The sequence below is a fragment of the Callithrix jacchus genome, chromosome 7 (assembly GCF_049354715.1).
Source record: "Callithrix jacchus isolate 240 chromosome 7, calJac240_pri, whole genome shotgun sequence".
Classification (NCBI taxonomy): domain Eukaryota; kingdom Metazoa; phylum Chordata; class Mammalia; order Primates; family Cebidae; genus Callithrix; species Callithrix jacchus.
Genome location: NC_133508.1, coordinates 70,157,953 through 70,170,982, shown reverse-complemented (window position 1 = coordinate 70,170,982; position 13,030 = coordinate 70,157,953). Strand labels below are relative to the sequence as shown.

General features: G+C 44.5%; 1 protein-coding gene across 18 annotated transcripts in view; it reads left to right on the top strand.

The window, feature by feature from the left end:
* Positions 1–13,030, top strand: part of CSMD2 (CUB and Sushi multiple domains 2) — a 637,686-nt gene that overhangs the window by 561,489 nt on the left and 63,167 nt on the right. For all 18 annotated transcript variants that reach the window (XM_078331131.1, XM_078331136.1, XM_078331130.1 and 15 more), the window contains 4 exons: positions 1,973–2,119; positions 5,595–5,783; positions 10,490–10,675; positions 11,427–11,621. In XM_078331131.1, coding sequence (XP_078187257.1) covers positions 1,973–2,119; positions 5,595–5,783; positions 10,490–10,675; positions 11,427–11,621 — 717 coding nt within the window. The remainder of the gene's footprint in view (positions 1–1,972; positions 2,120–5,594; positions 5,784–10,489; positions 10,676–11,426; positions 11,622–13,030) is intronic.

Genomic DNA, 13,030 nt, shown 5'->3' with positions numbered 1-13,030 from the left:
TATGGCCAGATCAACAGCTGCATTCCATGTATCTAAGGCTGTGTTAATCTGTTCTAATAAAGATAGGCACCTTACACAGCTGCTACAATTGAGGCTCCTACGTGGTTAAGTGTGTACTGTGAGACAGACCTAGGCCAGGACTCCACTTATTCCCAACCCCAGTCTTCATACACCCCTCCTGTGACAGGGTAGCTGTGATAGTGCTTTGGGCCTCCCCTCCATCAGCATCAGTTAACATCCTGTATCCAGAAGTCTTTGATATATCTGAACATTCCCTTTTCTATAATATTCAGTTTTCTGAGTAAACAGTAGTAGGTCTTTTGGGGGAAGAACTGTAGGAACAACAACTATATAAAATTGTTGTCATTGTGCAGGGTTTTTTTTCATAGGGACCCGGCCTCTTGGGAAATGAAACCTGGCTTAAGTCTGCAAACTGGACAAGGATTGCACCTTTCGGCTGGGGGCAGCTTTTCTCACCCTGCGGTTATCTACTCATGATCTATTTTGTTCATATAGTCATGGTTGTTTTGGCTGCTCTTTTTGGCTTCCTATGTACCTTACCTTTAGGAGCATCATGTTCTATGAGCCATCTTTGTAGATAGGCCAGGCCCTCACAGCTGCCATTCCAACCTCACTTTCCATTTTAGTAATTATGCCAACTTAGCTTCTGACTCTTAAGTAATTCCACTGGCCTCTGTATTCTAGGACCTTCTCATCCCCATTACTGCTAGGGAGCCCAGCATCTCTTCCCATCAGTTTTGACCCACAGGAAATATCCATTAATTACTCAGCAACACTGGTCCTCACCCGCTCCAGGAAGACTGGAGCTCCTCACCCCCTGATTGCTTTAGTAAATGGTGCATCCTCCAGGTCTTCCTGAGAACTATGGTCAGCTAGTGGGTGCTCTGCTCTTACACAGTAGACCTAGCTCAGCATGCCACTTCTCTAACCCTTTCCCTTTATAGCTGGCCATGGCAGTTCTGGTGGCTCTTTGTTTAATATCATCCATTACTTTTTCCAAGCTTCTAAGAGCTGTCTCAGTGGCATAGTAGAGCCATCACTCAGGGCCTTTTCCAGGGTGATAAATCCTGTGTTATGGATTATCCAGCTTTATATTCTGCTCCCCTTCAACCAGACCCCTGGGGATACAATCCCAGGCACTTAAGGTAGGTCAAAAGAAGAGGGAGGTCTTTCTCAAAGAGCCTTCAAAAGCAATATTAGGGAGCTCTTACTTATGACTCAGATGACATTTTCCTCTAGCTTTATTACTATGTATTCATTCCATAAACATTTTTTCTATATGGCAGACACTGAGGGTTTTTGTTTAAGACAGAGTTTTGCTCTGTTGCCCAGGCTGGAGTGCAGTGGTACAGTCTTGGCTCACCGCAACCTCCACTTCCTGGGTTCAAGCAATTCTCGTGCCTTAGACTCCCCAGTAGCTGGGACTACAGGCATGCAACCACCATACTCAGCTAATTTTTTTTTTTCAGTAGAGGTGGGGTCTTACTATGTTGCCCAACCTGGTCTCAAACTCCTGGGCTCAAGTGATCCACCTGCCTCAGCCTCCCAAAGTGCTGGGATTACAAGCATGAGCCACTGCACCCAGCCTGAGCTTTTTCTAAATACACCAAGAGAAGTAGAGTGGCCAAGTGAAAGAAGTTCCCATTTTGAAAACCAGCTCTTCCGTTAACCAGCTACTTGACCTTGCTCAGGTCTCAAAAGGCAAATCAATTTCATCTTACCTGCCAGCTCCTATAGGTAGGCAGGGACTTCCTAGAGCACTGCTTTAGAGTGAGGCTCAGGAGAAAAGAGCACCTTGAGCAATGCCTGTGGATGCAGAGAGAGGAGTGCAAGTACAGATGATTTTGCTGACTCTGAACAGGTCACCCCACCCTCTGAGCCCTGAGGTCTTCCCTGGAGGCTCCCTGTGATGGCTCCGATGGTCTGTAATCCTGAGTCCTTCTCACCCCAGGTCCCTCCGGACAGAGCCCTCTGCTAAAAGCCCTCAGTGGAAATTACTCTGCTCCCCTGATTTTCACCAGCTCAAGCAACTCTGTGTACCTGCGCTGGTCATCTGATCACGCCTACAATCGGAAGGGCTTTAAGATTCGCTATTCAGGTGAGTTAAAAAAAAAAAAAAGAAAGAAAGAAAGAAAGAAAAAACACACACATAAATAAGCCATTGGCCCTCTCTTTATCAAAGCTGCAAGCTCCTCGTGAAGACTGGCCATCTGTTCCCCGCCTCTAAATCTCCCTCACCTGAAGCTAAGTGGTCTTTGCCATATCCCCATCTCCTATTCTTCTATTTTATTCCCCTCTTTTAACCTATTTCCTCCCTTCTTATACAGCCAGCCCGTGTCTTCAGTATAAGTTTCTTTTTTTTTTTTTTTTTTTTTTTTTTTTTTTTTTTTTGAGATGAGTTTCGCTGTTGTTACCCAGACTGGAGTGCAATGGCACGATCTCGGCTCACCACAACCTTTGCCTTCTGGGTTCAAGCAATTCTCCTGCCTCAGCCTCCCGAGTAGTATTATATATGATCTCATAATGCCTAACAGTGATCCTGTCCCTTTAGGAAAGTTAGGAAATGCTAACTTTAAGTTTCCTTAAAACTAAAAAGCCCTAAAGCATGGATTTCTGACTGGCAGATGTTAAACAGGCAGCAAAGGATGGGCTATATTTCAAAGCCAGGTACCTATCTTCTGCTCTTCAAGCTGTATCTTATAAACAGAATCAGATCAAAAGACCAGGCCAGCCCAAAGGCTGACCCAGGGAACAATCTATAAGGACTGAAAAAATATTCCTGGGAATATAATGAGATGGAGAAAATTGAATTTATCTGATCTCCTGTTGTGAGAATTACTTTTTGTGTTTGGAAGAAAACTTCACAAGCTGCTTGATGCCCACTTTGAATAGGGGGGTGGGTTCAGTGAACTGCTGGCTGGGCTCCGCAAGCTTGGAGACAGAAATGAATTACTTAAGACTGTGGGTGGTTCCACCACACAGTAGTTCCCTTTCAGCACTCTTGCCCCTGGCTACCTTTGGCCTACATTTCAAGCAAATGATGGACAAATTTCTAAAGAATGTTGGTTGGGGGCCAGGAGTGGTGGCTCACACCTATGACACCAGTACTTTGGGAGGCTGAGGCAGGTGGATCAGCTGAGGTCAGGAGTTTGAGACTAGCCTGATCAACATGGTGAAACCTCATCTCTACTAAAAATACAAAAATTAGCCGGGCATGGTGGCATGCACTTGTAATCTCAGCTAGTTGGGAGGCTGAGGCAGGAGAATTGCTTGAACCCAGGAGGCCGAGGTTGCAGTGAGCCCAAATTATGCCATTGCACTTCAACCTGGCAACAAGAGTGAAACTCCATCTCAAAAAAAAAAAAAAAAAGAATCTTGGTTGGAAGGGTTGTCAAATTATAACTGGCCTGAAGTCCCTCTTGCCACAGTTCATCTTCATGGGTCTCCTGCTTGCAAGACCAGCCCATACTCAGAGGGTGAACAGTCTTAAAGAATGCCTGGGTGTGGTTTTCAGGGAAAAGCTGAGGGTGCCTGGGAAGACATGGGTCTTTATTGTCTCAGAGCCCATATCTTCTGCAGAATCCATCCAACCTCTCCTTTCCCTGGTGCACAGAGGAGTGGTCTGGGCAGCTGCAATGACTGAGTGCCCCAACATCAGTGACCAGCTCTCTCACTCACTAGCTATGAGATTATTAGGCAAGGCACTTAACCACTTCAGGCCTCAGTGTCCACAGGATGAAAAAGAAACTGTAAGGTGCCTCTTAGGGATGACTCATGGTGAGCACCTGGCAGCTACTCACTCAATCGGGAAACACAGCAGTTTAGTACCATCTTACTATGCTGTTTGCTAAATTAGGAACTGAACACTATTAAGGAATTACCCTTTCCTTGATGTTCTAAAGACTAACATGTTTGGGGATAATGAGTCAGCTGTAATTGCAATACCTATGCCATATAGAAAATAAATTAATTACATGGTGCAACAATTAGTCCTTAATAATTCAGACATAGTAGATGAGTGTAATTTGCACCTGCATCTGTCACTGTGACTAGGTATATTTTACAACTGAGAGTCTTATACCTGAGGGAGGTAACCACATAGATACGGCACACATAGAGCACAAGGGGCAAAGCAGGAGTAGGGAAATAAACCCAGTTTGGAAAGCAGCTATTTAAATACCAATTTCACCAGCAGAGGGACGTGATCAACAAAAAAAGAGGCCAGGGGATCTCACCGTGGGGCGGCTGTGAGTAAGGGCCCACACCCAAATCCTGCCTTATCCATGTCTGCCTGTAAGACCCAACCAGGGACTCCTAGGGCAAACAGAGATAATTATCTGTCTGGTCCTTTGGTCATCCCTCTTTCCTGGCCTCACAGGACTCCCCGAGGATCCCTGGCAGGGTTCAGAATGTGACTCCTTTAAACTGGGGTTTTTTGTTGTGTGTGTGTGTGTGTGTGCGCGGGTGTGTGTGTGTGTGTGCGGGTGTGTGTGTGTTTTGAGACAGAGTCTCACTCTATCACCCAGGCTAGAGTGCAGTGGCAGGATCTCAGCTCCCTGCAGCCTCCACCTCCTAGGTTCAAGCAATTCTCCTGCCTCAGCCTCCCGAATAGCTGGGACTACAGGCACGCACCACCACACTTGGCCAATTTTTGTATTGTTAGCAGATATGAGGTTTCCCCAGGTAGTCCTCAAACTCCTGGTCTCGTGTGTTCCACCCACCTCGACCTCCCAAAGTGCTGGGATTATTGGAGTGAGCCACTGCACCTAACCCAGGCTGGGATTTTGGTCTGTTTTCTTCATTGTTGTATTGCAAGCACTTAGAACAACATCTGGAAGATAATAGATACTTGATATCTGTTGAATGAATCAATGAAATAAGTTGAAGCCATATGTGGAGGGGAAATGAGCACAGTAGGGAAACGTGTGTCCCAGGTTGCCACAGGTCCATCTCAGTGCATTCCCCTATACAACACGAAGGAGAATGACCATTTATTTAATAAGCATTGAACACCGAGTGCCCCATGCTGTGCTGGGGGCTTTATGTATGCAGTCTTTATATAGAATTTAAATTGCCCAAAGTAGGTATTACTAGTCCCAATTTACAGGTGAAGAAATTGGAGCTAAGTGATTTGTCCCAAATTACGGACCTGGTAAGATCAGAAATGGGACTTGAGCCCAGGCCTGACTAACGTCAAAGTTCACCCTCCTGCGGTCACACCTTTCTGGAACCAGCCCCATTGGGTTCTGCTTTCTAAGTCTGTTTGGGAGCTGAAGGGATTTGAGAACTTGAACTTAGCCATACAACCAAATCTGCCTCTGGACCACAAAAGGGAGCCAGTGCTTCATGAAGTGGGTTTGGTTTTTTTTTTTTTCTCTTTGTTTTACTTCTGCTTTATTAACCTGGCTGGATGTTTTGCAATATCCACCACTCAGACCTTCCTCAGTAGCAGAGGAGGTGGCAGTGGCAAAGACAAGGAGATGAAGGGAGAAAATAGGGGAAAGGACCTGCATGGAAGACCATGTCTGTCTTCCTGCTGGGACTGATTCTCTGAACCTCATCTTCTTGTTCAGCCCCTTACTGCAGCCTGCCCAGGGCTCCGCTCCATGGCTTCATCCTAGGCCAGACCAGCACCCAGCCCGGGGGCTCCATCCACTTTGGCTGCAATGCCGGCTACCGCCTGGTGGGACACAGCATGGCCATCTGTACCCGGCACCCTCAAGGCTACCACCTGTGGAGCGAAGCCATCCCTCTCTGTCAAGGTGAGAAGCAGGTGGAAAGGGGGCCACGGGTAGCTCGGATCCAACTCACATCTTGAGTTTGTCCAGGACTAGTCAATTCCGAATGAGGGTTTCCTGTTTGATAATTAATTCATTCTTTCCACCAGCATTTACTGAAGATCTGTAGTGCATAGCAATCTCAGTGTTTTGAGATCCATGGGGGAGATGGGTATGTGAGCACATCAGTGCAAGTGACAGAGGAAGGAAGTGTTGTGTCATGAGCACAATCAGTGTTCTAGGAGCCCAGAGGTGAGAAGGGATCTCCTTCCTCCTGGCCAGCTGGGGAAGGCTCCCAGCCACAGAGATGCTTGGGCTTGGGCTCGTAGAGCAAGTGGGTTGATCAAACACTTGAAATGTGCCAGTCAGTTTACATGCATTACCTTTTATATCTTATGAGTTTTTTTCCCTTAAAATAATATATACACTCAAACTAAAAATCTGAAGAAAAAAACTGTAGATAATGCAAAAGAAAAAAGTGAAAATGAATGAAAAACCTGACATCACCACTATTAACATTCCAGCACATTTCCTTTGGTCTTTTATATCTTGATTACAAAAATAAGATCATCCCTGTGCAAAGCTCTTATAGATTTTGTTTCCGATAATGCTGTGCGACCATAGAAAATAATGGTGAGGGAGTATATTTAACTATATATTGTTACATATATTACATACTATTGTTGGTGGTGGTTTTGTTTTTTGTTTTTTGTTTTTGAGATGGAGTCTTGCTTTGTCACCCAGGCTGGAGTACAGTGGCACAATCTCAGCTCACTGTAACCTCTGCCTCCTGAGTTCAAGCAATTTTCCTGTCTCAGCCTCCCAAGTAGCTAGGACTACAGGCACCCGCCACCACGCCCTAATTTTTGTATTTTTAGTAGAGATGGGGTTTCACCATATTGGTCAGGCTGGTCTCAAACTCCCGACCTCAGGTGATCCACATGCCTCAGCCTCCCAAAGTGCTGGGATCACAGGCGTGAGCCACTGTGCCTGGCCTCCATTGTTAATATTATACTTCCTCACCATTATTTTCAATGGTTGCACAGCATTATCAGAAAACTGTCATTCATTTAAGTATCATTCTATGGTCATTTGAATTTCTATATTCTTTGTGACTATAAGCTTATAATTCTGTCTTTATGAATATTACATATTTATTTCCTTAAAGCAAATTCCCAGAAGTGAGATTGTCACATCATATGTGATTGCAAGCTGTCAATACTGATTGCCCCCCAGAAAGTTTTGTCCTCATGTATAGCAGTACGTGAGAGCTGTCTTTTCTCTAGCAGTCTCAATGTTATGCACTGCATTTAAAAAGAAAAAAAGAAAAGAAAATGTTGCCAACTCCATAGACAAAAACAGGAAATCACCCAGTAGTGGTGAAGTACTTTTTAATGACATCTCTCATCTCTAATCCTCACAACCTTCTCGCCTATGCCTGGGCTTCCTCAAAGAACAAAAACAATGTGCTATTAATAATCTATTTTAGCCTTAAGCAAAGGTCACAGTGAACTGGCTGTCCACAAATGACAAATGGCATTTGGCTTTGGTCTCTGCGTCTCTAACTGCATTAACACGGAAAAGTCTTTTTTCCGGAGAACCAGTTGGAACCTACCAAGCCTCTCATTTCTGTTACCTTACATCACCACCCAAAATTCAACCTCCCCCAGACTTTGATTCACCCATCTTCATACTACTGTGCGTGTCTTCTCCCTATGCCACCCCCCCGATGCCTCCCACTGATGCCCTTCCTCTGAGCCTCCCCGGCATTCTCTGAAATCCTAGCTCCATGGCCAGCAAGCATACACTCTCAGTCCATACCCAGCAGGCTGTCTTCACTTCCTCCCTCCAAGGAGACCGTGGCTGTCCTCTGAGAGCGCATATGCTGTGACCCTTTCAAGTGGCGTGTTAATCCCCCTTCACCCACCTCCTACTTCCCACACAATTCTGGGCCAGGAAGGGCCTGGCATTCTTCCAGTTCTCTACTGCTGCTTCCAAATCATGATTTCTCCACTCCTCCTTTAGAGATTCTGTGCCTCCTAATGCCTTCTCTCTCCTTCCCCAGCCCATTCTCTCACTCCATGTCCCTCTCCCTCAGAGATCTCATTCCACCACAAGCCTCAAATACTTTGTGATTGTATCCCCTCCTGTCCTACCCACAGGAAGTGTCCCTCTTACCACTGGGATTGGGGAACTGCATTTTGGCATGGAGATCATGAAACACAGGCTTTTAGTATCTCAGGCTAGAGTATTACCTTCTGTCCCCTCAGTTATTTACACAAGCAAGGCCAGGCTAGGGCCTATGAGAAGTGACTGCTGCCCACTTCCTTCACTGGCCTCCCTGGGTTGACTCTCCATGTAAGACACCAGTGGAGATCCAAGCATTTCTTCCTTAAGGATTCAAGGAAGCTGTGTAGATAGTCGATCTGATATGACAGTGTGACTAACCTAGTACCAGTGAAGGAGCCCAAAGCCTTTCTGTATAGTCATTAAGAGTCTCATGTTTACACACTCCCTTATTTCTCATTCCTTCTGTGTTCCTGATCCTCCTCTTCTGGAGGGTTCCATGTCTAGACCCTTCTTCCATCTTGGTATTTCAACTTCTCTCCCTCTGAACAGTCTACCCTCCCCCATTCATAATGGAACCCCATCCTGATGCCTCTTATTGGTTCTGAAAATTCTTGTAGCATCAAGCATCTTGTTAGGCAATCTCAATGGAACCCTGCCCAAGCTTACTGAGCAAAGGAGGTCTGAACTCTAGACTAGTTGCCAAAGGGGATGGTGGATGGAGGCAGTAGTGGGCACTTTGACGGATTAGTCTTTCCATCTGTAATACCCTCCAAGCTATCAAAGGGCAAGGATGATTTATAAGTATTATTTTCTTTCAAAGACCAAACAATCTACTCTTTCCTAAGTAATTCATATTCCTCCTATAAACATAATGTCGACCCTACTCCTTGTAAAATAATGACCCTGGTCATGTTGCTGCAGACATTTCTCTCCTGAGTTGCTACTTTGAGATTCCTTTTCTTTGTATTCCTGAGTTAGTTCTGTCATTTTTTGTATCCCATATTTTGCCTTTTTTTGGTTTTCCCCCCTTTTTCATGGGGTATATCCTTAAGTAAATTCCTTAGAAAGAGTTCATGAGAGGTACATTTTCTGTGACTTTACATTTCTGACAGTGTCTATCTTTTTGCCCTCACACATGCTTGGTCAGTTGAGTAGGTACAATTCTAGTTTACAAATCATTTTCTTCAGAAGTTGATTTGTTCCATTATCTTTAAACACTCAGTGTTGCTGATGGGAAGTCTTATGCCAATTTGTTTCTTGTTCCTTCACAGTTATGTTGTATTTTTTTCTCTTTCTAGGAACTTGGAGGAATGCCTATGTGTCTTTGGATTTCTTAGATGCACAAAATTCCATGATGGTGAATCTAAGAGTGATTCTCTTTGCATTCCTTTGGCTCCCTTTCCATCTGAAGACTTCTGTCTCTCTTCAGCTCTGAGAAATTTGCATTTATGATAATTCCATTCCATCTACTTTTGGGGTTCTCTCTTTCTGGAGCTCTGAACAGCTGGACACTGGACCTCCTGTATTGAGGATTGATCTTCTGTGTTTTCAGTCCTTTTCTCTCATTTTCAGTCTCTTTATTTTCCTATGGTGTGAGAAATTTACTTTTGATCTGCAACCTTTTTATTTAATGCTTATTTTGGCAATCATATTTTTTAATTCAAAGAGCTCTTCCTTGTTCTTTTTGTTGTTTTTTTCTTCAGAGCACAATCTTCTTAAAGATTATATATCTTCTGTTTCCTAATTCATGAACATTTCATAACACTCTTAACATTTCAGCACATTTCCTTTGGTCTTTTATATCTTGATTACAAAAATAGGATTATCCCTGTGCAAAGCTCTTATAGATTTTCCTAATTCAGGAAACAGAAGATATATAGCAGAAGGAAATTGGGAACAGATTTAGGAAATAGAAGATATATATTCCTAAGGGGATGTTTGTTTTAAACCTTATCTTGGTTTGTCTTGTTCACACTGCTGATTTTCTTCATATGTATAGTGATTCTTGATCATATTTTAAGAGTAAGGGCCAGGTTGGTTTGTCCAGGCATGAGATGTAGATTACCTTTGTTGTTTTTATATGCAGGTATCCTGGCCCACTAAGTGTCTCCTATCAATGAGAAGTTGAGTTGAGTATGTGGCAGACTTGGGCAGGCAAGGGGGCAGTCTTTAGGCCAAGAGACCATAAACCCTAGAATTAAAAGAGCTTTCCTCTAGGATGCCAACTCCCACCATAGCAGCCCTAATTCATCCTAAGAGAGTTCTCCTTCAGTGGGAAAGAAAATCCTCTCTTTTGTTTGGAGTGTAGATGCTTGAATGCCTCTACACTGTGTTTGTGGGAACAGATAGCAGAGAACTGGTTTCACCCTGAGGCTCCTTCCCATGTATTTTGAGCTACAGCTTCTTTGCACTTCTGTTTTCATTTCTTCCTCCAAACTTAAAAAAAAAAAAAACTCCTCCACTGATGATCCTCCCATTTTCTTTTTTATTATGAGACTTTACCCTTTTGTTAGTTTTTACTACAATTTTACTGGGACCTTGGGAGGGGAGAAAGGATAAAATCGTTTCCTAAATACCATCTTAAACCAGAAATGTTCATGACATTGTTTTCCTTTTGCTAGCTCTTTCCTGTGGGCTTCCTGAGGCCCCCAAGAATGGAATGGTGTTTGGCAAGGAGTACACAGTGGGAACCAAGGCTGTGTACAGCTGCAGTGAAGGCTACCACCTCCAGGCGGGAGCTGAGGCCACTGCAGAGTGTCTGGACACAGGCCTATGGAGCAACCACAATGTCCCGCCACTGTGTGTCCGTGAGTCCTCGGGCAGTGGAGGTGGGTGTAAGGAAGGGCTAGGTAGGCAGCTGGAGAGATTCCTACAAGGAGAGAACTAAAAGCACCATAATGAGGAAAAAAACCCATGGAGATGGAGATTGGGGGATTTCAGAAGAGGAGGCAAGTACTGAAACTGCTCTCAGCATTGATGACCATTGTACCCTGGTGTTTCCACAAACCACCATGGAACTTAAGAACGGCCTGGTCCGCTCCCTTTTAGATGGAAAACCTGTCAGAAAGTTTGCTTGAATGTCCCTTGATTCCAAAGCTCTAAAACGACAACTTTTAGGCCGAATCATAAAATGGCACGATAATGTCCAGTCCAAAGGCAGAGGGTTTGGTTTTGTTGTGTTTTTTGGCCTACATGGTACTTTATAGCAAATTTTGAATTACTTCACAATCTTTTAAAATCAAGACATTTTACATTAAAATCCATATTTATCTTCTCCTGAAAGATGAAAATCTAACCAAGTGGAACTCAAACATTCAATAATCAACCTCGACTGAGTACTATTTCCCTTTTCTCATTTTTAATATTTCAGCAGAACTGTACTCCCCAGTTTGCCACATCCCCACCATACCCACTCGGTTCATTTATCAAACCTGCCTGTGAGCTAACTATTCCTGGATTCTTCATGATTGCATTAAGGTCTCCAAGTCCCTAGATCTGGGTTCTTGCAAGATCTTCCACAATTAATTAATTAATCCTCCCTGTTCCTCATTTCCCCAGCTGTGACCTGTCCTGATATCAGTAGCATCAGTGTGGAGCATGGCCGATGGAGGCTTATCTTTGAGACACAGTACCAGTTCCAGGCCCAGCTGATGCTCATCTGTGACCCTGGCTACTACTATACTGGCCAAAGGGTCATCCGCTGTCAGGCCAATGGCAAATGGAGCCTCGGGGACTCTACACCCACCTGCCAAAGTAAGCCCAGGAGGGGAGGGTGGGCAAGTCTGGCAGAGTCCCTCCTACCTAAGCTGTCTCATGCATGGGGTGGACTGGGGTGGGGGAAAAGGGGGTTCCACCAGGGATTGCAGTGTAATGCTTTTTGGACTCTCATCTAGTAGAATCAAGAGCTGGGAAAATGCCTACTCCTTTAAGGAAGTATTTCTTACCATCGTCTCATTTTATCAAAAGCTGTCTTTGTCCAGATGAGCACCCACTAATTCATTTCTTCAATATTCATTAGGCTTTTACTGTATGCCAGACACTATAAAGGTATGAAGATAAAAGATTTTGGTTCCTGCCCACAAAGACTTTAGAGTCTGCTGGAGAGGCAGACACGTAAAGAAGCAATGATAATGTGGTGTGATAAGACCTGAAATGGGAGTGTATGTAAAAGGAATGAGGGTAACATTGGGGATAGGTCACCTAAACCCGCCTGCCTTCTCCATTGTCAATTGCTTTTCTTTGGTTCTTTAATATAGTTTCAAAGGTCAGAGTCTCTAGAAAGACACTGAGACAGAGGCTTATTAGAGGGTACTCTTGAGAACACCACCTGCAGAAGGGAAAGGAAAGGAGGGAAGGAAGCAGGACTGGGCAGAGGGAGAATGAGCTCTGATGCAGTATCTGTGAAACCCCCAGCTGACCCCCAGGGAGCTCTACAGCTGGAATGGCCCTTGAGAATTGTCACAAGTTGGAGCCATGAAGCCTTTATACTACCACACTGTCCAGCCATTGGATACAAGCTGTTCTAGGAAGGGGATATGACCTGCCTAGGTGGGAGGAATCTTCAACCACAGCAATCTGAAAACGGCTGACAGCCAAAGGTTGTTTGCCAGCAGCTGGGGAAATAAATCCTTCAGTCCTAAAACAGGCTCTGAGTGGCTCACCACGGCATACACGACAATAGGAATATGCTCATAATATTTATGTGACCAATGAGAATGTCATAGAGGAAGCAAGTGACTTAAAGACGTAGAAGGAAGTGGTCTGTAAGAAGTGGGAGTTGGAGACTGGGCAGGAGGAGGAATGATGTCTTCCAATGCTTGTGATCCAGGTTGGACATGGATCCCAGCACTTTGGGAGGCTGAGGTGGGTGGATCACTTGAGATCAGGAGTTCGAGACCAACCTGGCCCACATGGTGAAACCCCATCTCCACTGAAATATACACATACATATATATATATATATATATATATATATATATATATATATACACACACACACACACACACACACACACACTAGCCAGCATGGTGGTGCCCACCTGTAATCCCAAGTACTTGGGAGGCTGAGGCAAGAGAATTAGTTGAACCCGGGAGGCAGATATTACAGGGAGCCAAGACTGCCACTGCACTCCAGCCTAGACAACAGAGTGAGACTCCATCTC